Consider the following 24,891-nt stretch of genomic DNA (forward strand, 5'->3'; position numbering starts at 1 on the left):
CCCCCTCCGACGACCAGGTCTAGGAAGTCCGTATCAAGTGTGGCAATGAAGCCCCTGCAGCTTTGCCAAATTCCTTCCAGGTTTCTCAGGGCAGGCGGGAGTCCAAGTTGTGACTTCAGCAAACTAGATGAGACTTTGCTTGACTCAAGGTTGGAATGCCAAAAGCAGGTCCTTTATATAGGCTGTGGGGTGTGGCTCCATGACTCAGCATTTATCCAGGCCTGCCCCTCCCTTCCTTCTGCTGGCATCGCCTCTCAGATCTCCAGAAGTGAGGATCCTCCCACTCTGAATTGTCTCTACTGTCAGCATCTGGGAAAGGGAGGGGTCAGAGGGAACAGGTCCGGGTAATTGCATCACTTGGCTGACTTCCTACTCTGACGGCTGCGTCGAAGGAACACACACTGTATGAGTATGAGCTGTATGGGGTTTCTGTTTTCACTCCTTGACTCCTCTCCGGGCATGGGGCCAAGGCCGGGGGCTGGAGGCATGACAGGCTGTTCATCTTCATTATCAGACTCAGAGTCTGATAACAGGCCCGGGAGGAGACGGGAGGGCCCCGGCTGAGGAGGATGAGGCACAACATTTTCAGAGTATAAGATGCAGCTTTTTACCCCCCAAAAGAGGGTGAAAATCTGGGCGCCTCTTATACTCGGAATGTAGCCCCACCCAGCTTCTCAAATGGAGGATTCAGAGGCTGAAAAAAGCTTCAGAAAAGAAGCCCCCAAACAGAGCTTCAGAGGCTTTTTTTCTGAAGTTCTGTTTTGGAGGCTTTCAGAGGCAGAATTTTTTTTTTTCTGAAATGGAGTTTCAGAGACAGAAAAAAAAGCAAAAAAAAAAAAAAAGCAAAGCAGAGAGCTCACAACCAAGGAACCTGTTGCTAAAATTCACCTCTGGGAACAGCTTATTGGGGGTATTCTGGGAGGCCAATCCACCTGCCAATCAGCTTTTTTCTTATTTTCCTTCCCAAAAACTAAGGTGCGTCTTATACTCGGAAAAATATGGTACATTGCCTCTTGCTGTTTCGTCAAATAGGACAATTTATCTATGGATATGATAATATTTTTCTAGAAACTCTTACGGAGACTATCCTGAAGTAATACAATTTACATTTGAGAAATACTATGTATTAACACGAGTTTACCCCAATAGGTGCACTAAATGAAATTTAGTTAGGTCACGATATTAAGAAACGCTGTTCTAAGAGATAACTGCAATTCCACAATGACTATACAATAAAAAAAAAATGTAAGGGTTAAATCTTCACCACAATCCCTTTTTCCCTCTGTCTTGATTGGACAGTCAAATGTTGATTGCTGTAGTGTTTATGTGAAATGTAAATGACATATTGTGAGAAAATGTGTGATTATTAATTTCATGGGGCTTTTTTTTTTTCAGAGCAGCAGGGACATGTTTTAGAGTTTCAACTCTGGATAAAATAACCAAATGTACAGAGGAACCAATTAAGCATAATTATAAATTACTCAATCTGTTTGGGTCTGTTTCCCTACCCCCTCTTTACTGGAGAATTTCTGGGCCTTTGTACATGTGTTGCAAAGATTCATAAGTGCTCTTTCAAAAAAAATACACCCCCGGCTATGAAGGGAAAGAGGAAAAAGAAAAGAAAAAAACAACAACCAGTCAAAATGACCAATTTCAGAGCCAGAGACATATCCAGTGGTCCATGTGAGGACAATGGGCACAGAAAGGATTCTGGGTGTCCTAACCAAATTACCAAATAACCTGCAACAAATAAATTGTAGAGGATGGCAAAGAGCTGGATTTTGAATCCATCCATCTTTTTGGCATTTTTGCTATTAGCCGTGTGGGTGGCAGAATAGATCGTTATAATTATTTTTAAAAATAAATCTGCTGCAATGGGGGGAAAAAAGCATAAAGCAGCGAAGGAAGTAGGTATGTGTGAAAAATCCGTTCCCTGGCACTGCCATCTATAATGCTATGATAGTCCAACAATGCTAAAGAATAATTTCACTGTTCTTTGTCTTTTTTAAAATAGGGTGGGATTTGCAATGGCTTTGGAATTATATTCTGTTTTATGGGCAAAGTGTTACAGGCTTGCGGTATGTGAGAAAGTAGGCGGGTTCTCACAACAAAATGCAAGTTTCTCTGTCAGATTTCCCACCCTAATTTTGACAAAATTATCATCCTTCCTGTACATTTCTAAAATAATCACAAAAGGAAAAGGGAGAGGATTTTTCCTCTCCACCTTCCACCCCCAGCTCTTTGTCAACTGGAAAGAGAAGTGAAAAGAAACACTACCATTTTTATCAGACAAAACTCTGGATCTTAAATCGAGTTGGCACAACAGGTAAAAAAACGCCAACAGCAAATGTTGGAGTAATGTTTCCTAACAATGGGAAGGATGTAACTATTCAAACTGACGTCCCAAGTTCTGTTGATGGTGTTGGAAGAAATGTCCTTCTGGGTTCAGTTCCAAGTGGGGAAAAAGACACTGGATTCATGGAAGTTGCTTGCAAAGAAGGTTTATTGATGAACAGGGTCACATGATTTGAGTTCCTGAGCAGAAAAGGGCAGAGATGCCTTAGTTTTATGCCCTGTGTTGGGCTTTGAATTTGAGCTTGTATTCTGATTGCTTGTCAGACTCCCATGGGGCCATGCAGGGGCAACTCTGTAGGCTGTCCTGAGTCCCAAGTTTGGCTGAGCCTTGCTGGGTGATGCAATCTCCCCAGGTGCCATGTGGTGAGTTCTGTTGCTAAATGGGTAGAGGGGTAATCCTAGCTTTGTTGGATTTTGGGTGAGGGCATTTGCTTATGAATAGAGCTAGCTCTCTCTTTATCTCTTAAGTGCGGACATCAGCTGTGGGCTTTTGAGGAGGATGGGGGCTAATAAGAGTGAGTCTGCTTCCTGCCTAAAAAAAACATGTTTCACCATTTCTCATCCAGGGAAATATAATATTCTGCCTTTTTAATATTTCCTCAAATATTTCATTTTTCTAGGAGAGGGGTGGGTGCTAACTTCCTACCATGGAAAATCGTGTTTGTCCCATTCCGTAATCTTCCTAAAGATGCTGAAGGATGGGATGAAGAAGAGAAGAAGTCTTTCCACACAAAAGACCGATATCTGGTTTTGAATGAGTTCCTGCTATTATGGAATTCACATATGCGACATGCCTACTTGGTAATGCAGATCTACTTGGTAATGCTTGACTTACTACAGTTCATTAAGTGACTGTTTGAAGTTATAAGAAAAAAGTCACTTACGACTGTTTTTCACACTTATGACCATTGCAGCATCCCCATGGTCTTGTGTTCACAATTAGAATGCCTGTCAATTGGTTGGTCTTTATGATGGTTGCAGTCATATGATCCCCTTTTGTGAACTGCTGACAAGCAAAGTCAATGGGGAAGCCACATTCCCTTTACAACCGTGTTACTAAAGAACCACAGTGATTCATTTAACAACTATGGCAAGAGAGGTTGTAAAATGGAGCAAACTCACGTAACAACTGTCTTTCCAAAATGGAAATTTTGGAAATTTCCACCATCAAGGAACTGAATGACTACAGACCAGTTGCTTTAACATCTGTAGTCATGAAAACCTTTGAAAGGCTAGTGCTTTCCTACTTGAAAACCATCACAGATCCGCTGTTAGACCCCTTGCAATTTGCATACCGAGGATACAGATGATGCTGTTAATATGGCTCTGCACTACATCTTACAACATCTTGAATCTCCAAAGACGTATGCAAGGGTCCTCTTTGTAAACTTTAGTTCAGCATTCAATACCATCATTTCAGACACTCTTCTAACTAAGCTAAACCAGCTACAGGTACCGGAACAGACTTGTAAGTGGATCACAAGCTTCCTAACAAACAGGAAGCAGCAGGTGAAGCTAAGCAAGATCACATCATATACCTGTACAATTAGCACAGGGCCCCCCCAAGGCTGTGTGCTCTCCTCACTTCTCTTCTCTCTGTATACCAATGACTGCATCTCCAATGATCCATCTGTTAAACTACTGAAGTTTGCAGATGACACAACAGTGATTGGTCTCATTCGAGACAATGACGAATCCGCATATAGACAAGAGGGCGAATGACTAGCCTTGTGGTGCGACCGAAACAATCTGGAACTGAACACACTCAAAACCGTAGAAATGGTGGTAGACTTTAGGAGGAACCCTTCCATACTTCCACCTCTCACAATACTAGACAACACAATATCAATAGTAGAAACCTTTAAATTTCTAGATTCTATCATATCGCAAGATCTAAAATGGACAGCTAACATCAAAAACATCATCAAAAAAGGACAACAAAGAATGTTCTTTCTGCGCCAACTCAGTAAGCTCAAACTGCCCAAGGAGCTGCTGATTCAGTTCTACAGAGGAATTATTGAGTCTGTCATTTGCACCTCTATAACTGTCTGGTTTGGTTCTGCAACCCAAGAAGAAAGACACAGACTTCAGAGGATAATTAGAACTGCAGAAAAAATAATTGCTACCAACCTGCCTTCCATTGAGGACCTGTATACTGCATGAATCAAGAAGAGGGCTGTGAAAATATTTACAGATCCCTCACATCCTGGACATAAACTGTTTCAACTCTTACCCTCAAAGCAATGCTATAGAGCACTGCACACCAGAACAACTAGACACAAGAACAGTTTTTTCCCGAAGGCCATCACTCTGCTAAACAAATAATTCCCTCAACACTGTCAAACTATTTACTAAATCTGCACTACTATTAATCTTCTCATTGTTCCCATCACCAACCTCTTTCCACTTATGATTATATGACTGTAATTTTGTTGCTGGTAATCCTTATGATTTATATTGATATATTGACCATCATTTGTGTTGTAAATGTTGTACCTTGATGAACGTATCTTTTCTTTTATGTACACTGAGAGCATATTCACCAAGACAAATTCCTTGTGTGTCCAATCACACTTGGCCAATAAAAAATTCTATTCTATTCTATTCTAATAAATTTTGGACTAAATTTGGTCATAAGTCAAGGACTACCTGTATATAAAAACAATGCTGCTTGGATTCTGATGATATTTCCTATTTCTTTTTAAAGGGATGCCAAGTCCAGTTTCCAAGTATTTTAGATCTTTTATCCCAGCAGAGAAAAATCAAGTTAATTCTAGTACATTTTAAAGCATCAGAGTGCACACTTGGTGTGAATTTAAAATCATGGATTCCATGGTCACTGCAATCAGAAATATTATCAGTGAATTACACTGAGATGAAAAAAGCATTGAAACCCTGTCCATTGTTCTTTATGACATATTTTATTCTTACCTATAGATCACATAGTCTCTAGATTCCAATCCTATGCAATCCCAGAGTTCACTGCTCCCATTGAAAGCATAGAGGCTTATTTGCCTTGATTAACAAAATAATACTTTGTCATATTGAGGGTTAAGATTTCAGCACCCATTAATTCTTCAAAACTCATTCACAATAGCAAGAAAGTGCAAACTAAACAGGCAAAAACCTCACAGCAATCATTGTATATTACGAATAATACAATGCGCAATGATTGTCACCCAGTATTTGCTAGCTTGCTTTCCTTGTCTTTGTATGCTTGAGTATGGAAAAGTAATCAGCATTTTTTGCTCTCTTCGTTCCTTTTGGGCAATGAACTTTCTTTGCCTTTAAAACTTTTTGTGATTGATAGAAATCAATATGAGATTAGTTTTTATGACAGTTGCAGCAGCCTTGTCTTATTTAGGACTGACATCTTAACTTTTAACATATTTCCATTTTTAATAATGTCGGTTTTATATTTTTATAATGATTGTATTTTAACTGTTGTTTTTAATCTGATTGTCGTATGCTGCCAGAGTCTCTTCTTGTGAGATGGGTGGGTATAGAAATTAAATAAAAAAAAATATCTTGTGCTGATTTTAGATTTTAGCGGGGTAATTTTGCATCACTGACTATGTTCAAACAATGTTAATTAACTAACCTTCTGGATTCACAGAATTTGGAGAACCATCCATTCTCCAAAGGGATTGTTGTTGTTAGTTGCGAAGTCGTGCCCGACCCATCATGACCCCATGGACAACGTTCCTTCAGGCCTTCCTGTCCTCTTCCATCCCCTGGAGACCATTTAAGCTCACTGCTTCAGTGACTCCATCCAGCTACCTCGTTCTCTGCTGTCCCCTTCTTCTTTTGCCCACAATCGTTCCCAGCATTAGGCTCTTTTCCAGTGAGTCCTTCCTTCTCATTAGGTGGCCAAAATATTTGAGTTTTATTTTCGGGATCTGGCTCTCTAAAGAGAAGTCAGGGTTGCCAAAGGGATTACGATGACACAAACTAAGATATTAAAAATACTATTTTAAAGAAAAAAACAGTAGCCAAAGCTAACTCTAAACATTGCTAAAATGTTGTATCTGTTTATTTTTCTTTGGCGATGAACCATCTTATATCAACATGTTGTTTGATGAAGCTTAATGACCAGTTCTTACTATCTGCAGGTCTTTGGAATGTATGTTTTTCCATTGATTCAAAAGATTTGAAAAGAAATCTCCATCTAGGTCAGTGATTCTCAATCTCAACACCTTTAAGATGTATGGACGTCAACTCCCAGAATTCCCCAGTCAGCATGGAAGTATCCAATGCCTCTTGGCGGGTTCTAGAAATTGAAATCCATACATCATAAAGTTGCTGAGATTGAGAAACTGAACTAGGCTCTATGGTGTGATTTGGCAAACTTGGTTTATTTCCAATGTCTTTTGTGCAGACATATAGGGAAGGTCACATGTATCTTTCCTGGGGATATTGGAATGCATGCAGATCCGGATTGGATATATGCAATTGTATGCGTTGCATATCAGGATATCCTTAAAGAGTTAAATTTAAAGAAAAATTAAGTCTACAGTTTTTAAAACAAATAAATAGACTGACACTTATGTTTATTTCACTATCACCTCGGCAGAGTCCATAATGACCATCTGTGGGTTATGGAATTAATCCAGCTCATGCAGAGAGTATCTCTATGGCCCTCTGGTGAATTAATCACACTTTATTTGAGGCCTTCATTTCTCATCGAAGAGACAAACACTGCATTTGATGTGGTATTCATGGTGATACAGCTGGAGCTCTTTCTAGGTTTTAAAATAACACACCAGCCATTAACTTACTTCATTTGTTTGTTTAATGACCTGGAGGAGATTATTTTCAGGACAACAGAGTGTAAAATTTATTTATTTATTTATTTATTTATTTATTATTTAAATTTATATACCGCCCTATCTCCCAAAGGACTCAGGGCGGTTCACAGGCATATAAAACATCGATACATAAAATTAAAATAATCTTTAAAAAACTTATTCCAATGCCCTATCATTAAAAATAGAAATATAAATATTAAAATCAATTAAAACCCCTATAAAATTTAAAATCTAAGCCAGTCCTGCACAGATGAATAAATGTGTCTTGAGCTCGCGACGGAAGGTTGGAAGGTCCGGAAGTTGACGGAGTCCTGGGGAGAGCTCGTTCCAGAGGGCGGGAGCCCCCACAGAGAAGGCCCTTCCCCTGGGCGTCGCCAGACGACACTGCCTAGCTGACGGCACCCTGAGGAGTCCCTCCCTGTGAGAGCGCACGGGTCGGTGAGAGGTATCTGGTCGCAGTAGGCGGTCCCGTAGATAACCCGGCCCTATGCCATGGAGCGCTTTAAAGGTGGTCACCAAAACCTTGAAGCGCACCCGGAAGGCCACAGGTAGCCAGTGCAGCCTGCGCAGGATGGGTGTTATACGGGAGCCACGAGGGGCTCCATCTATCACCCGCGCAGCCGCATTCTGGACTAACTGTAGCCTCCGGATGCCCTTCAAGGGGAGCCCCATGTAGAGAGCGTTGCAGTAATCCAGGCGAGACGTCACGAGGGCGTGAGTGACCGTGCATAGGGCCTCCCGGTCCAGAAAGGGGCGCAACTGGCGCACCAGGCGAACCTGGTAGAACGCTCTCCTGGTAGAGCCGTTCATCCAGGAGGACGCCTAAGTTGCGCACCCTCTCCATCGGGGCCAGTGACTCGCCACCGATGGTCAGCCGCGGATTTAGCTGACTGTACCGGGATGCCGGCATCCACAGCCACTCCGTCTTGGAGGGATTGAGCTTGAGCCTGTTTCTCCCCATCCAGACCCGTACGGCCTCCAGACACCGGGACAGCACTTGATAACCGTTGGGGTGGTCCGGTGTGAAAAGTACAGCTGGGTGTCATCCGCATACAGCTGGTACTTCACACCGAAACCACTGATGATCTCACCCAGCGGCTTCATGTAGATGTTAAACAGAAGGGGCGAGAGAATCGACCCCTGCGGCACCCCACAAGTGAGGCGCCTCGGGGCCGACCTCTGCCCCCCTGTCAACACCGACTGCGACCGGTCGGAGAGATAGGAGGAGAACCACCGATAAACGGTGCCTCCCACTCCCAATCCCTCCAATCGGCGCAGCAGGATACCATGGTCGATGGTATCGAAAGCCGCTGAGAGGTCTAATAGGACCAGGGCAGAGGAACAACCCCTATCCCTGGCCCTCCAGAGATCATCCACCAACGCGACCAAAGCCGTCTCCGTGCTGTAACCGGGTCGGAAACCGGACTGGAACGGGTCTAGATAGACAGTTTCATCCAGGTGCAAGGGAAACTGATATGCCACCATACTCTCTACAACCTTCGCCGCTGCAAGGTTGGAGACGGGACGATAATTACCTAAAACAGCCGGGTCCAGGGAAGGCTTCTTGAGGAGGGGCCTCACCACCGCCTCTTTCAAGGCGGCCGGAAAGACTCCCTCCACCAAAGAAGCGCCCGTAATCGCCTGGAGCCAGCCTCGTGTCACCTCCTGCGTGGCCAGCACCAACCAGGAGGGGCACGGGTCCAGTAAACATGTGGTGGCATTTAGCCTCCCCAACAACCTGTCCATGTCCTCGGGAGCGACAGGGTCAAACTCATCCCATACAATGTCACCAAGACCGCCCTCAGCCGTCTCACCCGTATCACCGCAATCTTGGTCCAAACCATCCCGATGCTGAACGATTTTATCGTATAGATAACCGTTAAACTCCTCAGCACGTCCCTGCAACGGGTCATCCCGCTCCCCCTGATGTAGGAGGGAGCGGGTCACCCGAAACAGGGCGGCTGGGCGGTTATCTGCCGATGCAATGAGGGGGGGGGCGTAGGTACGCCTCGCTTCCCTCATTGCCACTAGGTAAGCCCTAGTATAGGACTTCACTAGTGTCCGATCAGCTTCTGAACGGCTAGACCTCCAGGAACTCTCTAGGCGTCTTCTCCGGCGCTTCATCCCTCTCAGCTCCTCGGAGAACCAAGGGGCTGGTTGGGACCTGCGCTGGGTCAGAGGCCGCAAAGGCACGACCCGGTCTAAGGCCCCCGCCGCGGCCCGTTCCCAGGCCGCAACAAGTTCCTCAGCCGAGCCGTGTGCCAGACCCTCAGGAAATGGCCCAAGCTCCGTCCGGAACCCCTCCGGGTCCATCAGGCGCCTGGGACGGAACCAACGTGTCGGCTCCGTCTCCCTGCGGTGGTGAATGGCGGTCAGAAAGTCCAGACGAAGAAGAGAGTGATCTGACCATGACAAAGGTTCAATGACTATTTCCTTTAAGTCCAGATCTCTCAACCACTGACCAGAGACAAAAATCAAGTCCAGAGTGCCACCCCCAACGTGAGTAGGGCCATCAACTACTTGGGTCAGGTCCAAGGCCGTCATGGAAGCCATGAACTCCCGAGCTACCGTCGATGACGAGCCGGACGATGGCAAGTTAAAGTCCCCCACGACTAAAAGTCTGGGGGTCTCAACTGCCACCCCAGCAAGCACCTCCAGGAGCTCGGGCAGGGCAGCTGTCACGTAGCAAGGAGCCAGGTACGCCACCAGCAAGCCCATCTGGCATCTATGACCCCATCTCACAAAGAGGATTCGCACCCGGCAATCTGAGGTACAGTGGTCTCCCTCGGCTCTAGACTCTCTAATCACAACCGCCACCCCACCACCCCTACCCTGGCCCTCGGCTGATGAAATGCTCGGAAACCCGGTGGGCACATCTGAACAAGGGGCACGCCCCCTTCTGGGCCCAACCAGGTCTCCGTAACGCCCATAAGGTCCGCGGCACCCCCCTGAATAAGATCGTGAATTAGGGGGGCCTTATTGGCCACGGACCGTGCATTGCATAACATCAGCCAAGGCCAGGGCCCTGAGGATCCTGACCATCCGGGAACGGGAGAAGTTTGAGGGCTCGGGCGCGCGATCGCCTGTAAGCATCGGCGCGCACCCCTAACACGATATGAGCCCCACTTCCGCCATATCTGCCCCTCCCCTTACCGTGGAAATAGCACCACCCTCCACCAATGGAACACCGACTCCCCATGACCTCGGACCCACCAACCCCGCCACGAGCATGTGCAGGAACTGACTCGACGGGTTACCCCAACACCCACCCCTTCCTCCCACCCCCAACCCAAGCCCGTCGGTTTCCTTCCCCTTAAAATCCCTTTAAAACTCCCTTAAAAATCTATTAAAACAGCCAATTAAAAACCCTAAGCCTCCTATTTTTCGATGCCACCTCTCGGGACTCCAAAGCCCGTCCTCAAGGTGGGCCTCGATAATCTGAGGGCCAGACCCGCGAGAGAGGGGCATCTCGCAGGGCAAGAAGGTCAGCCGCAGTAAATGTTCGCATCACTGAGACGGTCCGGGCAAGGCCCATCCTGGGCTGGTCAAGTTGGCAGCAAAAGTCATAACAGATGATAAAATGACCATGACCAGTCTGTCCTGATGGGAAATAGTTCGAGATAATCCATGTGCGGTAGATGACAAAACCGCTGACTCAGTCAGTTCACCACCCCATACAAACGACCTGGGGTGGGCTAAGGAAGAAGGGGAGAGGAACGATGGTAGGGATGTTATAAAGATGGTAAATAGTGGAGGGGTGTCCGCTGGACCCGCGGGTCTTCCTCCGGCGCTGTCACATATCCGCGCCACTAGGGCAAGGTCACAGCCACCCTGGGCCTATCGGGCCATCCGCCACTTCAGCACCGGGCAGGCCGCCGCCACCGCCTCCGCCAGGCCATCGCCACTGGAACGCCCCATCGCCACCGCGAGCAGGCCACTGGAGCTCCCCAGATGAGAGGGGACACCCGTCGCCAAATCCGCCAGCAGACCCAGGGCTCACCAGTGACAACGCCCGACGGAGAGGGAAGGGCCAGGCCGCCGCCACCGCAGGTTCAAGGGCCGATGGAGCCCGGGCGGCCCTCCAGATCTTCATTGGGCGCAGCCTCCGGGCCTCCCATCGCCACCGGAGACGCCCAAACTCCAAACCTCAACTTCCACTGGCCAAGTCTTCCAGGCAGGGGTCCAGGGGCGCTGCAACGCCTACCCCCGCCGCCGCCGCCAAACCGCCGAAAAAGGCTGGCGGCGGCTCGGCAGGCCGCTAGGCCGCCAGGATTCCTCTGAGGCGCCGTGACTCGCCGTGACTCGGGCTTCTCCCAACGCCCGCTGAGTCGCAGCGCCCAGCCACCCTATTTACGGGTGGCTGGATCTTCCTCCATCAGGCGGGGCCTATGATGGTATTAAGGCCCCCCAGACCCAAAAAGAGCCTGGAAAGGCCCGTCGCCGCGTCCCCGATCAGCAGGGCGGCGCCATCTTGGACATGCGCAGAAGGTAATCTAAAATTTAATTCTGGAAGAGATTTATGGAAGGAGGAAACCTTTCTAGAATTTGTATGCCATCTTTATCAGTATAATTAATTGGCTGTCAAGAGATCTCCTGCCCCAGACATCTTGCTAACAATTCGCACTCATAGGAGTAAGTGAACATAAGATCTGGTTTTATTTCAATGGGGCAGAGTCCATCACCTGGCTTTGAACATTCAACTCTGGTGAACAAAAAGGGCAAAAAATCAATTTCTTCACTTCTCATATGAAAACGTAAGAAGAAACATACTGATTCAGAACAAAAGTTTCTTTAGTCTAAAATTCTGGGTCACATTAGAGTTAGGGCTAATTAAACTGACTACTTCGGATGTTTTTATATATTTTTATTTATATCTCCTATTTTTTAACTACCCATCTCCTTCAGAGGGGCTCTTTGTTTGATCGATTCATGTGGGTTCCTCAGGATCTTGAAGAATTTTCCAATAATCTGGAAAGCAGTTCAGTTGAGAACATCACTAAACTCTGGAATGACATGTCCTAGCTGGGCCCGAAGACAGGGAGTGCTCTCTTGCAAATGTGCCTAGCTGGGATACTGGTGTGGCATTCAAGACCTCAAGGCAGGAACAAAAGAATAACTATAGTTATCTGGGGTAGCTTCCAAAGGTGCTGCCTTCCAGATTATGATCCACATCAATGAGGGCCATGCGTAATGATAGTTACCCTTTGGACCAGATCTTCCTGTTGGACCAGTGGTGACACAATCTGAATTAAGAGTAAATTATCATCACTCTCCTGCCACAGATGGACCACTTTCTGGTCAATCAGAATAAAGCTAGAAGGGAATTTGGAGGTCTTCTAGTCCAGCCCCCTGCTCAAGCAGGAGACCCTATACCATTTCAGAAGAGTGACTGTCCAGTCTCTTCTTAAAAAGCTTCAATGATGGAGCGCCCACACCTTCTGGAGGCAAGCTGTTCCACTGGTTAATTGTCCTCACTGTTAGGAAGTTTCTCCTTAATTCCAGGTTGCTTCTCTCCTTGCTTAGTTTCCACCCATTGTTTCTTGTCCTGCCTTCTGGTGCTTTGGAAAATAAATTGATCCCCTCCTCTTTATGGCAGCCTCTCAAATACTGGAATACTGCTATCATGTCTCCCCTAGTCCTTCTTTTCTCTAGACTAGCCAAACCCAAATCCTGCAACTGTTCTTCATAGGTCTTTGTCTCCAGGTCTTTAATCACCTTAGTTCCTCTTCTTTGCACTTTTTCCAAAGTCTCAACATCTTTTTTGTAATGTGGTGACCAAAACTGGATGCAGTCATTTTTTGAATGCTCTGGTACTGAACCCCATCTTCAGCCTTTCCCTGCAAGCTATGCTGTGATGGACTGCAGTGGCAAAGAACCTTGAGGAAGCCGATTATCTGAACTTCTATCCGTCGTGTTTGCCAATCATGGCAAAAAGGTAGTAAAAACAACCATTTTGTTTAGCAATGGGAATTCTTATTCCAATTGTGGTTGTAAAGCAAGGATCTGTATTAGGTCTGGTGGAAAAAGCATGCTTTGGGTCTTGTCAATTAAAGAATGCCAACAGGTAGAACCCTGGAGGTTTTTTGGTTTTGGTGCCTACCGTCTGGCACAGGGATCTCCAACCTTGGCAACTTTAAGCCTGGCGGACTTCAACTCCCAGAATTCCCCAGCCAGCAAAGCTCCCAATTCTGGGAGTTGAAGTCCACTAGGCTTAAAGTTGCCAAGGTTGGAGACCCCTGCTCTGGCACACCTAATCACCTGAGGCAGATTGAACCCTTCCAGAAAATGGTGAAGACCTGACTGCTTACTCAGGCATGAGAGTCAGGAAGCTGTTCAAGCCCTGGTGGTTTGATATTATTTTGTGCTTTTTTTAAAATTCCTGACTGCTCTTTCTCGTTTTAATCGTATGTTTTATTGTGGTTTTTAAGCTTATGTTGGCCATGAGGTCAGTTGTATAAATCTACACCTAAACCTAAAATGCTCAGGACCAGCTATGGGTTTCCAATATTCTTACCACTGGTTTGCCCCCCCCCCCCGCTCACTTTATGAACACACCTTTTTTGCATGCGCCCGGCCTTCTGTGCATGAGCTTTGCTTGTTTATGCATCTTCCACGCACGTGCCCAGCCCTGAAAATGTGCCTAAATAGGAAGGCATAGCAATCTCTGCTACCGGTTTGCCTGAACTGGTAGGAACCGGCTGGATACCTCCTCTGCTCAGGACGTAGGATGGAAACTCAGGGCGTAGGATGGGAACTCAGAAGTGAGCATTTTCTGTGGGAGCAACTGTCCCATGGGACAGTTGCAATCAGATACAAGATCGGTGCCTTTATCCTGACATTTAGAGAGCCTGTGAAAACATGGTTGTTCCAAGGAGCAAATGAGATAATAGCACGAGCGGTAAGTGCAGAATGCTGTTAGTATAAATATAAAATGCGATGATGGATAGGATGTGCAGCTGTTTTACTATGCTATTGCTATGCATGTTAAAGATACTCTTTTATTCATTTAGGTTTCGTGACAGTGTTTGAAGATATTGCTGCACATCGCTTAGAACTGTACCATTGCGGCAGCTTAAAATCAGTCAAAATAAGAAACACAGTATATCTAGGAAACTCAGAAAGACGGACAGAATAGCAAGTAGCCTTTAAGGTCAACCTCCATGCCTAGCCTAGCATCTCTCTGTAATATCTATCCAACCTCCACCTGAACACAAGAACCCGAGAGATTATCAGGTTGAATTTAGCTTTTGTGCCCTTTATATTGTGGTATCAGTTCAGAAAAGTCCTACAGTATCTCTTGTGGTCTTCAATTGCTCAGTTCGCTAATCTTCCATTAGTCCTGGTTGCCCTTCCCTAACTCTGCTCTACATTTTCTGAACCATCTTTAAAGTGAATAGGACAGAGCCAGATGTCCAGAAGGAGCTGGAAAATAGAGTGGAATTACTATTTCATATGTTAAAGGTACCAGGATCTCACCCACTGATCTGCCTATAGTGGACACGTGAAGGATACAGCCTGTGGGTTTGGAAAGAAGTACTTAGACATCAAGACAGGTAACCACCAATAACAGCATCATCCAAATCACACCTGATGGCAGTGAACTTGACCCTTTAACCATGATGTAGTTAAAGAATACCAAAGTACTGTAAAATAGTCCCAAAGGTGCTTTTTTCAAGGTGCAACTGGAGTTGCTGGTTTTTCTTTGAAGACGTTTCACTTCTCATCCAAGAGGTTTCTTCAGCTCAGTCCAGTTGCACCTTGAAAAAAGCACATTTGGGACAAACACGACCTGGATGACTGAGAATTTCCACAGATATTTACTGTAAAATAGCACTTCTTTCTGTAATTCTTGAATCTACCCAGATTTAGGATTCCCTTTAAAATTTTACAAGAGGAAGAGAAACCTAATTCTGATCCCTATTATGCTTCTCTCTTAGCTATCTTTCCAGTAAACCACCTAGAGTTACCCAAACAGAGAGATGTGCGGTGTGTGTGTGTTATTAAATAATAACAACAACAACAACAACAACAACAACAACAACAACAATAATTAATGTTATTAATTAATTAATTAAATTTATTTGCTGTCTATCTCAACCTTGAGGTGACTCTGGGTGGCTTACAGAGTTAAAAGGAGTAAAACAATGCAAAAATGTGTACACAATAAGAGTAAGTAAAATTAAAGCTTCCCCTCACATATACATGCTAGTCGTTCCCGACTCTAGGGGGTGGTGCTCATCTCCGTTTCAAAGCCGAAGAGCCAGTGCTCTGAAGACGTCTCTGTGGTCATGTGGCCTGCATGACTAACACCAAAGGCGCACGGAACGCTGTTATCTTCCCACCAAAGGTGGTCCCTATTTTTCTAATTGCATTTTTTACGTGCTTTCGAACTGCTAGGTTGGCAGAAACTGGGACAAGTAACGGGAGCTCACCCTGTTACACAGCAGCACTAGGGATTGGAACTGCTGAGCTGCCGACCTTTCAATCGAAAAGCTCAGCATCTTACCCACTAAGCCACTGCGTTCCTAATACAATAAGAGTAGAAGAGTATAAAAATACAAAGTACATAAAGTATACTTTATCAAATATATCTCTAATCAAACAATCAATCAAAGTTAAAAACCTTCCCATATATCAAGACTTACCCATTTTATTTCCATCATATCCCTTTTCTAATAATAGTCAAAATTTCATAACCTTTCTCTTTCATCCAGATCATGGTTGTCACAAAGGTGCTTTTCCAAGAGGCAACTGGACTTGTTTGTTTTTCTCTGAAGACATTTTGCTTCTCAGAAGTTGCTCAAGAAGTTTCTTCAGTTCTGACTGAATGGTGGCGGATGGAAGGATTTATATTCCTTGCAGACATTGTTTTAGAGAGTCATTAAGGCCACTTGGAGGTTTATCTATACACCTCCAGGTCAGGGTCACCTGAGTGGTGCAAATGGGTGTGGAACCTTCTTGGAACTGCTGAAAGGACTGTGTTGTAGATTGGAGATAGATGATGTCGTATCCTTCCCCATCTGTTGAGAGAGGGCTGTTCATAGATGGCCTCTTTGACTCCTCTTTTAAACCAGTGGTCCTCTCTGTCCAAAATGTGGACTTTGCTGTCTTCAAACATTTTGGCCAAAGAGGACCGCTGGTTTGCAAGAGTGGTCAAAGAGGCCATCTATGTCCAAATTGAACAGCCCTCCCTCAATAGAGGGGGAGGGATACGACATCATTTATCTCCAGTCTACAACACATTACTTTTAGCATTTCATTTGCACTACTCAGGTGACCCTGAGGACACAGATAAACCTCCAAGTGGCATTAATGACTCTCTAAAAGAATGCAAATGACCAACTGTCTGCAAGGAATATAAATCCTTCCCTTCCCCACCATCCAGTCAGAGCTGAAGAAGCTTCTTGGATGAGAAGTGAACCGTCTTCAAAGAAAAACAAACTCCAGTTGCCACCTGAAAAAACATCTTTGGGACTTTTTCTGGGCAGACAGAACCACCATTTCTACTACCCACCAAAAATACCACCATGAGTAGCTTTAACATTCTGAAAAAGAAAGTGGATCTAAAGTTCAGGTCCTTACTTAGCCCCAGAGTTTGTGCAGTAGGGACATTTCACACAGCAGTTGGCTGAGAGATAAAATTAAGGAAAACATCATGTAAGCCATCTTGAACTCTTGCAGAAAAAGGTCAGATAAGAATTGCAAGAACTAATCCAATCATCTAAAGGAAGAATCACAACTAATCAATTAATAACAAGTTTGATAAAGCAAACTTGATGATGATGAATTCTACTTTGTATCCTGCCTTTCTCCCTGGATGATTCTCAAACTGATTGGCAATAAAAAGTTCAAACATAACCCACAAAGTATATGGAAAAAAAATATATAGGGAGGTTTTAGAATTCTATTTTTTGCAGCAGCTAAAAATATCGGACTCTCATTTTCTACACTTTGCTAATTTATTCCTATCAGAAGCTAAAGTGAAATTTATCAGAAAACTCTGGATCTCTAACCGTTCCACTTCTTAGAAAAAGAAAATTAAAAGAAAATCAATATTTGAGCACAGAGGGGAAAAAAAAAAGATTAAGCATTTCAGTGTCACGTGAGTTGTGCAGGTGGGCTGATATAGCCTCTTACTTCTAAGACATTTCTCAGGGGCCCAGGTGTTGAGAAAATATTCCCTCTGGGGATAAATCACAGGAGCTAATTACAAGTTGATCTCCAAACAACGACCGTGGTTAATAAACATACACACACCAAAGAGACTGTTTTTGGATACTCTGGGGAATCCTGCATCACGAAGAAGGATTGAAAACAGAGCTTGAAGCACTTCTGAGCAAGGCAATACCTGGGATAATGACAATGATTGGTAAGGAACACCACAAATCCAGGTTTTGTGTGTGGGGGGTGGTTTGAGAACACGCTTTCCTTCAATGGGGTCTCCTGGGCTAGGAATAAAAAAATCAAGGAAGAGCAGCAGAAAGATGTGGTGGAGGAAGGGGAAGAGCAGGGGCGTATTTTGGCAGTTTCCCAAGAAATCAGCAATAGAGGCAGCAATGAAATTACCATACATGATTTTCCTCTCCTTTTCTATAAATTATGGGAGTGGAGCCATGGTGGCTTACATTGTTAGGATGCTGAGTTAGAAGACCATTGAGAAATTGACAGCTCAGAAGTTCGAAACCCGAGAGTGAGCCGTGTGATGGAATCAGCTCATGTCAACTTGCCCCCGCTCCTGCCAACCTAGCAGTTTGAAAACATGCAAATGCAAGTAGATAAATAGGTACCACTTCAGTGTGAAGATATCAGGGATATGAAAGGATCCCCCTCTTGGGCAACGGTGATGTCACCAGCTAATCTTTTCAACCCAGAAGTGCCTTGGTAGGTGCTTCCAACACAAATGAAGTAATAGTATGAGAGTGATCTAGGACAGCTCTGTTGATACCCTTCAGTTCCTTTTTCTTTATGTACCACATACAGAGGTCGTGCATGTTGATACTGCCAGACTTTGCCAAAGCAAAAAGTCCTGAAAAGCATTACATTGATGGCCAAATGTAAACAGGGATGGTTCAATTACGGGCAATGGGTTGTTGATTTATATATGATCAATTTTCTTGCCACCATACAGTGTTTCTCATTCTGGCCAGAGTGAGAAGATATGTGGGCTTCAGTTCTCAGCCTTCTTAACCATATATGAGGAGAATCCAGATTGTTTGAAGTTCATGACTCTTATGGACACTAGGTTGGAGGAGGTTGACAAGATGGCTTCATGTACACTTGATAAGAAGAGCCACACAAGTTAAGAAATTTGCCAAGTTCAGTATCAAACATTTCAGGAGGATCTCCTGTTAGGGAAAGCCACCTCACAGCTATTGTTGTTGCTAAGTCGTGTCTGACTCTTTGCAACCCCTATGGACCATAGCACACCAAATCTCCACTGTCCTCTACTCTCTCCCGGAGTTTGCCCAAATTCATGTTCAATGCGTCAGTTCACAACACTGTAGGGTTTGCCAACAGCTCCATTTCTTCCATTTCAAAACACAACCGTTGCATTCATGCTGTGATTTACATTTTTAATTGGGATTGGAGAAAAAGTGAGTTTTTTAATTGGGGATTCGTCTTCTCTAACTTCAAGATGATACAAGGCAACTGTCCGAAAGAAACATTTTAAGGAAGAAGGTGGGGGAGGAAGGATGGCTATCAAAAGTAGTCCAATGCAGCTTGTGGTCTGCTGAACCCACCTACTTAACATTTATGATACCACTTTGGGAGCTGCAGAGCTGAGAGAGAGAGAAAAAATCAGGTCAGATAGCTGAAAATGCCATGTTCCCAGCAGCCTGGATCTACAGTACTTTCAAGAATACTAGGGGGAAAATAAAAGGAGCCACAAGGGTTTTTAAAATATTGCTTCCCTGTGGATTAATTGGGATTGTTTTTTTTAAAAGAAAAGGAGGCTAAGTCTTAGAAGTGTTTTGTTTGCATCCCACATACTGTAGCACACAGAATACAAAGCAACATTTTTTTCACGCTAGAAGAAAAGTTTTGTTTGTACGGGGCAGAGATTGTTGAACTTCATTCGGTTCTGCTTTGGCCCAAGGATGCCAGTTGCTTAAGCTTGATCTGAATTGCCCTTAAAGTTAAAGGTTCCCTTCGCACATATGTGCTAGTCATTCCCGACTCTAGGGGGTGGTGCTCATCTCCATTTCAAAGCCGAAGAGCCAGCGGTGTCCGAAGACGTCTCTATGGTTATGTGGCCAGCATGACTAAACGCCGAAGGCGCACTGAGGAAATATTACATAATTATTATAACACAGGCTAATAATTGAACTTGCTCTTTAGGAAATCAGACATAATGGAGAATGAGGAGTCTCTTAAAACTGTTCACTTCTTGCATCAGCTTACACATATTAATTATTTTATTAAAGAGTCACACAATAAACCCGAATTCTGTTACCTTCCCACCAAAAGTCCCTATTTTTCTACTTGCATTTTTTACGTGCTTTCGAACTGCTAGGTTGGCAGAAGCTGGGACAAATAACGGGAGCTCACCCCGTTACGTGGCAGCACTAGTGATTTGAACCTCTGAACTGCTGACCTTTTGATCGACAAGCTCAGTGTCTTAGCCACTGAGTCACTGCATCCCTTTTTTAATTAATTGTCCTTAGTTCCATATTATTTTGGGTAGAACAGAAGACATATACTCCATATAAAGGTGATCCTTGACTTACAACCATTCATTTAAATGACCGTTTGAAATTACAGCAGCACTGAAAAAAGTAACTTTATAGGAAGGGTTTTCACACTTACAACCATTGCAACATCCCCACGGTCACACGATCAAAATTCAGACCTTGGCAACTGGCTCATATGTATGACGGTTGTCTCAGGGGTCACGTCATCCCCATTTGTGACCTTCTGACAAGCAAAATCAATGGGGAAACCAGACTGATTTATCAAGCATGTTACCAACTTAACAGCTGCAGTGATTCACTTAATCCCTGGGGCAAGGAAAGTTCGTAAAATGGAGCAAAATTCACTTAGCAACTATCTTGCTTAGCAACAGAAATTTTGGGCTCGGTTGTGGTCATAACCTGAGGACCACCCCCGTATAGAAAATGCCGTGAGTTGCTCAGCTTTGCAGCGCAGCAACTTAAATCAGCCCATCTGCAATGAGGGAAGAGCCCCATGCTTTTACTCTAATCTACCACACGAGCAAACTGTTTATCATACCTTGTTCCCAGCACTGGTAATCCAATTTCTGATGTTTTTCATTATGCGTAAATGTGTCTTTCTGTGTTTATATATTTGAGATGATTGAGCGTAGAGACGAGCGGGAAGAGAATTGATAAAGATGTTTAAACAATGATCGTTTTGTTTGTGTGTGATTCTGTCAGTTTTTATAGCAACATCGTAGGAAATAGGACAGGGAAACAAAAATCCGATTAAGCCTAAACCCTGGGCCATTATGAGATTATTATGAGCCTCGGCACAGTAGGAGTTATGTTGTTATGATAGAAGGGATTTCCGGGATAATTAAATCAAATTGGGAGCATTGGAGAAATCAGGACCAAACATAACAATGGCTTTCCTGTAAATACCAATCGCTCCAGCTTCCAGTTAATGCATATCTAATCAGTGTCACTTGCCCATTTTTAGAGGGCCATTTAAGCAAAGTTCACCATTTCACCCTTCCCCATCAAGATTGGAAGCTCTGGGACCCTTGGCAAGTGTAAAATACAACTCAGAAATGAGCATGAAATGGACAGCATTCCAAGAACAGACTTGGAATATCACATTCCATTTTGATCACCACAATTATAAAAAAAGATGTTGATAATCTAGAAAGAGTGCAGAGAATTCCAGCGGTAGGATTCCAGTAAAATCTCACAAGGGCAAACAAACTTCTGCCCTTGATTGTATGGCCTTCCTTCCCCCTTCCCTGAGCCTTATTTCCAGTGGTGGGATTCAAATAATTTAACAGCCAGTTCTCTGCCCTAATGACCAGCTGGGAAGGTGTGGCTCGGTGATCATGTGACCGTGTGGGTGTGACCAACTCAATGTCACTCATGTTGATGGGCGCTTCACCTTAGCTGTTACAATGTAATAAGGGTTAACCAGAGAGGCAGTTTCTTATTTATTTAGATTTTTTATTTAGATTTTCTGGTAAGCAGGGCAATAAAGATCAGCCTAGAAACAACACCAGAATGTTTCCTTCCTGCCTTACTTACAGGATTAGCCCTGTAGAGTGGAAAAAAACAAAATGAGATTTCTTCCAACAACTGGTTCTCCAAACTACTTGGAAAGTTAACAACCGGTTCTCCCAAGTAGGTGTGAACTGGCTGAATCCCACCGCTGCTTATTTCCTTTATTTTCCCTTATTTCCCTTAAGGTGTCCTACTTACCTCAAGAGCTGTCCTGAACTGCCCAGCTGCCATGGCATACTTCTTCTGTCTGTAGCAGGTGCTCGCATCTTTCAAGGATACCTGAAGCCATTTATCCATCTGTGGCTGAAGACTCATGTTTGTTTTTCCTTGACTTTCTGGGCCTCCAACCTCCAAAGTCTTGGGTTGTACGCAGCTGGGACTCTGAGTTTCTAGGAACTCATAGGAAACATTCTCTTCATCCGTGTAAATCAACTTCACTTCTACTTCTACAAGGCTCTTCAGGGGGATATGGGACAGCAACATGGTTGAAACCAAGTTCTCTTGTTCCAGCAGACGTGACTCTTTTCTCATTACTATCTTCTCATCACCCTCCATCTTACGTTTAAGGCTCAGCCTCTCTAAATCATTACACTGCTTCTCCTTGGCAACGTTACTTCCTGTTTTTAGTTTCTCCGTTGCATTTTCTGCCATCTCGGCTCCTAGAGGGAATTTGACCACTTGCAAAGCTTCTAGACTATTGTTCTGATGCTGGGCCGCTATTCTCAACTGCTGAACAGCATACTCTTTTCGACTGGCTTCCTTCGTGATGTTCTCAAAGTGTGTGTTGTTTGCTGACTCCATGACTCATCATCTACACACGCAAATCCTGAGCGGGGAAAAGGAAGCGCAGAGATTTACCATTTGGAGTTCGGCAAACAAAACAGTGCAGAGGAAACATATTGTTCAATTTGGCCACCGCTTTCAAAGGCAGCCATTCGGCTGTAACAAAGAACAAAAATGAGGTTGCCTGGAATTGAGAATCATGCTGTCTTTTGTATATCAGCAAATAAGTGTCATGTCTCCAAAGCTTCGCAAACTATATTTTGACTTCTGGTTTTGTCCCTATCCATGATCTGCCAAAATTACAGGTGCTCTTTGGAATTCCATTTATTTTGGGTTAGCAGATGGCCGAGATATATGAAGAGCAGATGGGCAAGATGTATGACTTAATTCTAAAATGAAAAGACATGGGCTCAAAGTAGCTGCATTTTTTAAAAATTTGCGTTTATATCCCACCCTTTTCTGAAGACTCAGGGCGGCTTACACTATGTCAAGCAATAGTCTTCATCCATTAGTATATTAAATACAAAGTCAACTTATTGCCCCCAACAATCTGGGTCCTCATTTTACCTACCTTATAAAGGAAGGAAGGCTGCATCAACCTTGGGCCTGGTGGGGCTTGAACCTGCAGTAATTGCAAGCAGCTGTGGTTAATAACAGACTGTCTTACCAGTCTGAGCCACAGAGGCTCATGGGCAGCATGTACATTTAACAAATTATTACGATCACGTGACATGTTAATGCCACTTTATAATGCTTTGGTAAGGCCGCACTTAGAATACTGCATCCAGTTTTGGTCGCCACGATATAAAAAAGATGTCAGGACTCTAGAACAGTGATGGGTAACCTTTTTTGCCATCGTGTGCCAAAAGCAGGGGGAGCACGGGGGGTCATGCACACGCATGCCTACACATGTAATTCAATGTATCCTGCCTCCCTGCGCATGCGCAGACGACCCCCCCGCGCTCCCCCGCTTTTGGCACTCAATGGCACGGTGGGCCCAGTAGGGCCGTTTTTCATCCTCCCCAGGCTCCAGTGGCTTTCTAGGAGCCTGAGAAGGGCGAAAATGGCCTTCCCCACCCTCTGCAGAGGCCCTCCGGAGGCCAGAAACAGCCCATTTGCTGACTTCTAGTGGGCCCAGAAGGCCTGAAAATCAGTTGTCTGGCATGCGTCTGTGCACTGGAGCTGAGCTAGGGCAATGCTCATGTGCCCACAGATATGGCTCCTCGTGCCACCTGTGGCATGCATGCCATAGGTTAACCGCCACAGCTCTAGAAAGAGTGCAGAGAAGAGCAACAAAGATGATTAGGGGACTGGAGGCTAAAACATATGAAGAACAGTTGATGAAACTAGGTATATCTAGTCTGATGAAAAGAAGGACTAGCAATGACATGATAGCTGTCTTCCAACATCTCAGGGGCTGCCACAAAGAAGAGGGAGTCCAGATGTTCTCCAAAGCACCAGTGGCTAGGACAAGAATCAATGGGTGGAAACTGATCAAGGAGAGAAGCAACTTAGAACTAAGGAGACATTTCCTGACAGAACAATTAATCAGTGGAACAACTTGCCTCCAGAAGTTGTGAATGCTCCAACACTGGAAGTTTTTAAGAAGAGGTTGGACAACGATTTGTCTGAAGTGGTATAGGGTTTCCTGCCTAAGCAAGGGGTTAGATATAAGACTGTAATGTATCTTTAAATATTTTGGCGGGAATCAAGCACGTTGCTGATTGGTTGAAGCCGCCGGTTAAACAGTATATAAGGAGAGGTTTTTCCCCAGCCTGTTTGCTGGGTTCACCATATAGTAAAGAGCTGTTGTCACTACCCTGGTCTCCTGCCTCGTTATTGCCCGAATTAACACTGGCGACGAAGGTGGGATCTCGAGGTTAAGAGCACCAGGAACGAGCTGAAAACACGAAAGAACCGAACCCAGCAAAGATCAGGGCAGAATCGCAGCGATGGCCAGCTACACTCCGCCCGTGCCGTTTGACCCATCCAGGAGAAATGGGAACGACATGACCCGTTTGAGAGCTTCCTGGAGGCAAATGAGCTGCAAGGAGTTCCAGACAACCGCAAAGGGCATATTTCCTGAGCCACTGCGGTCCCGAGGTCATCGACATCGCGGAAGCCCTGGCAGAGCCAACGCCGGTACAATCGGTATCGTGGCAAACTCTGCAAAATCTATTGAAGAACCATTTCGCGCCAACACCGTCCAAATCGTCTGGCGTTTTGAATTTGGAGAGCGCAGACAGCAAGAGGGCGAATCCATCAGCGAGTACATGGCCGCCCTGAGAAAAGCCTCCAAAGACTGTGGGTACCGAGATTTGGACGAGGAGCTACTAGAGCAACTCATCCGTGGGGTCAGAGACATGCGTTTGCGGAGGCGGCTGCTATCAAAAAGCAATCTAACGCTGGCAAACGCTCTGGACGAAGCCAGAGCTCATGAGATGTCCACCCAAGCGGCGGAAACCCTACAAAAGCCACTCACGCCAACGGCGAGTGCAAAAGAAACCCCGGTGCACAACGAAGAAATCCAGACCGAATCAGACGGCGAGGATGAGGAGGGAGTTTGCCTCACCGAGAGAAGGGGCAAAGAAGACCGGGATGAATGCGGAAGTTGCGGAGGGCAACACCAGCGTCAACGATGCAAGTTCAAGGACGCTACATGTCGGCGGTGCGAGAAGAAGGGGCACCTGGCTCAAGTCTGTCGAGCACCCCAACCTTCCCGCCGAAAATTCAAATCGACC

General features: G+C 45.0%; 1 protein-coding gene across 1 annotated transcript in view; it reads right to left on the reverse strand.

Annotated features, from left to right (window-relative positions):
- The window catches only part of SPATA16 (spermatogenesis associated 16), a 249,682-nt gene extending 227,514 nt beyond the window's left edge, over positions 1-22,168 (reverse strand). The window contains exon 1 of the mRNA XM_058189000.1: positions 21,566-22,168. Within this exon, the coding sequence (XP_058044983.1) occupies positions 21,566-22,168 (603 nt within the window). The remainder of the gene's footprint in view (positions 1-21,565) is intronic.
- Between the last annotated feature and the right edge of the window lie 2,723 nt (positions 22,169-24,891).

Source organism: Ahaetulla prasina, chromosome 6 (assembly GCF_028640845.1).
Source record: "Ahaetulla prasina isolate Xishuangbanna chromosome 6, ASM2864084v1, whole genome shotgun sequence".
NCBI classification, from domain to species: Eukaryota; Metazoa; Chordata; class Lepidosauria; order Squamata; family Colubridae; genus Ahaetulla; species Ahaetulla prasina.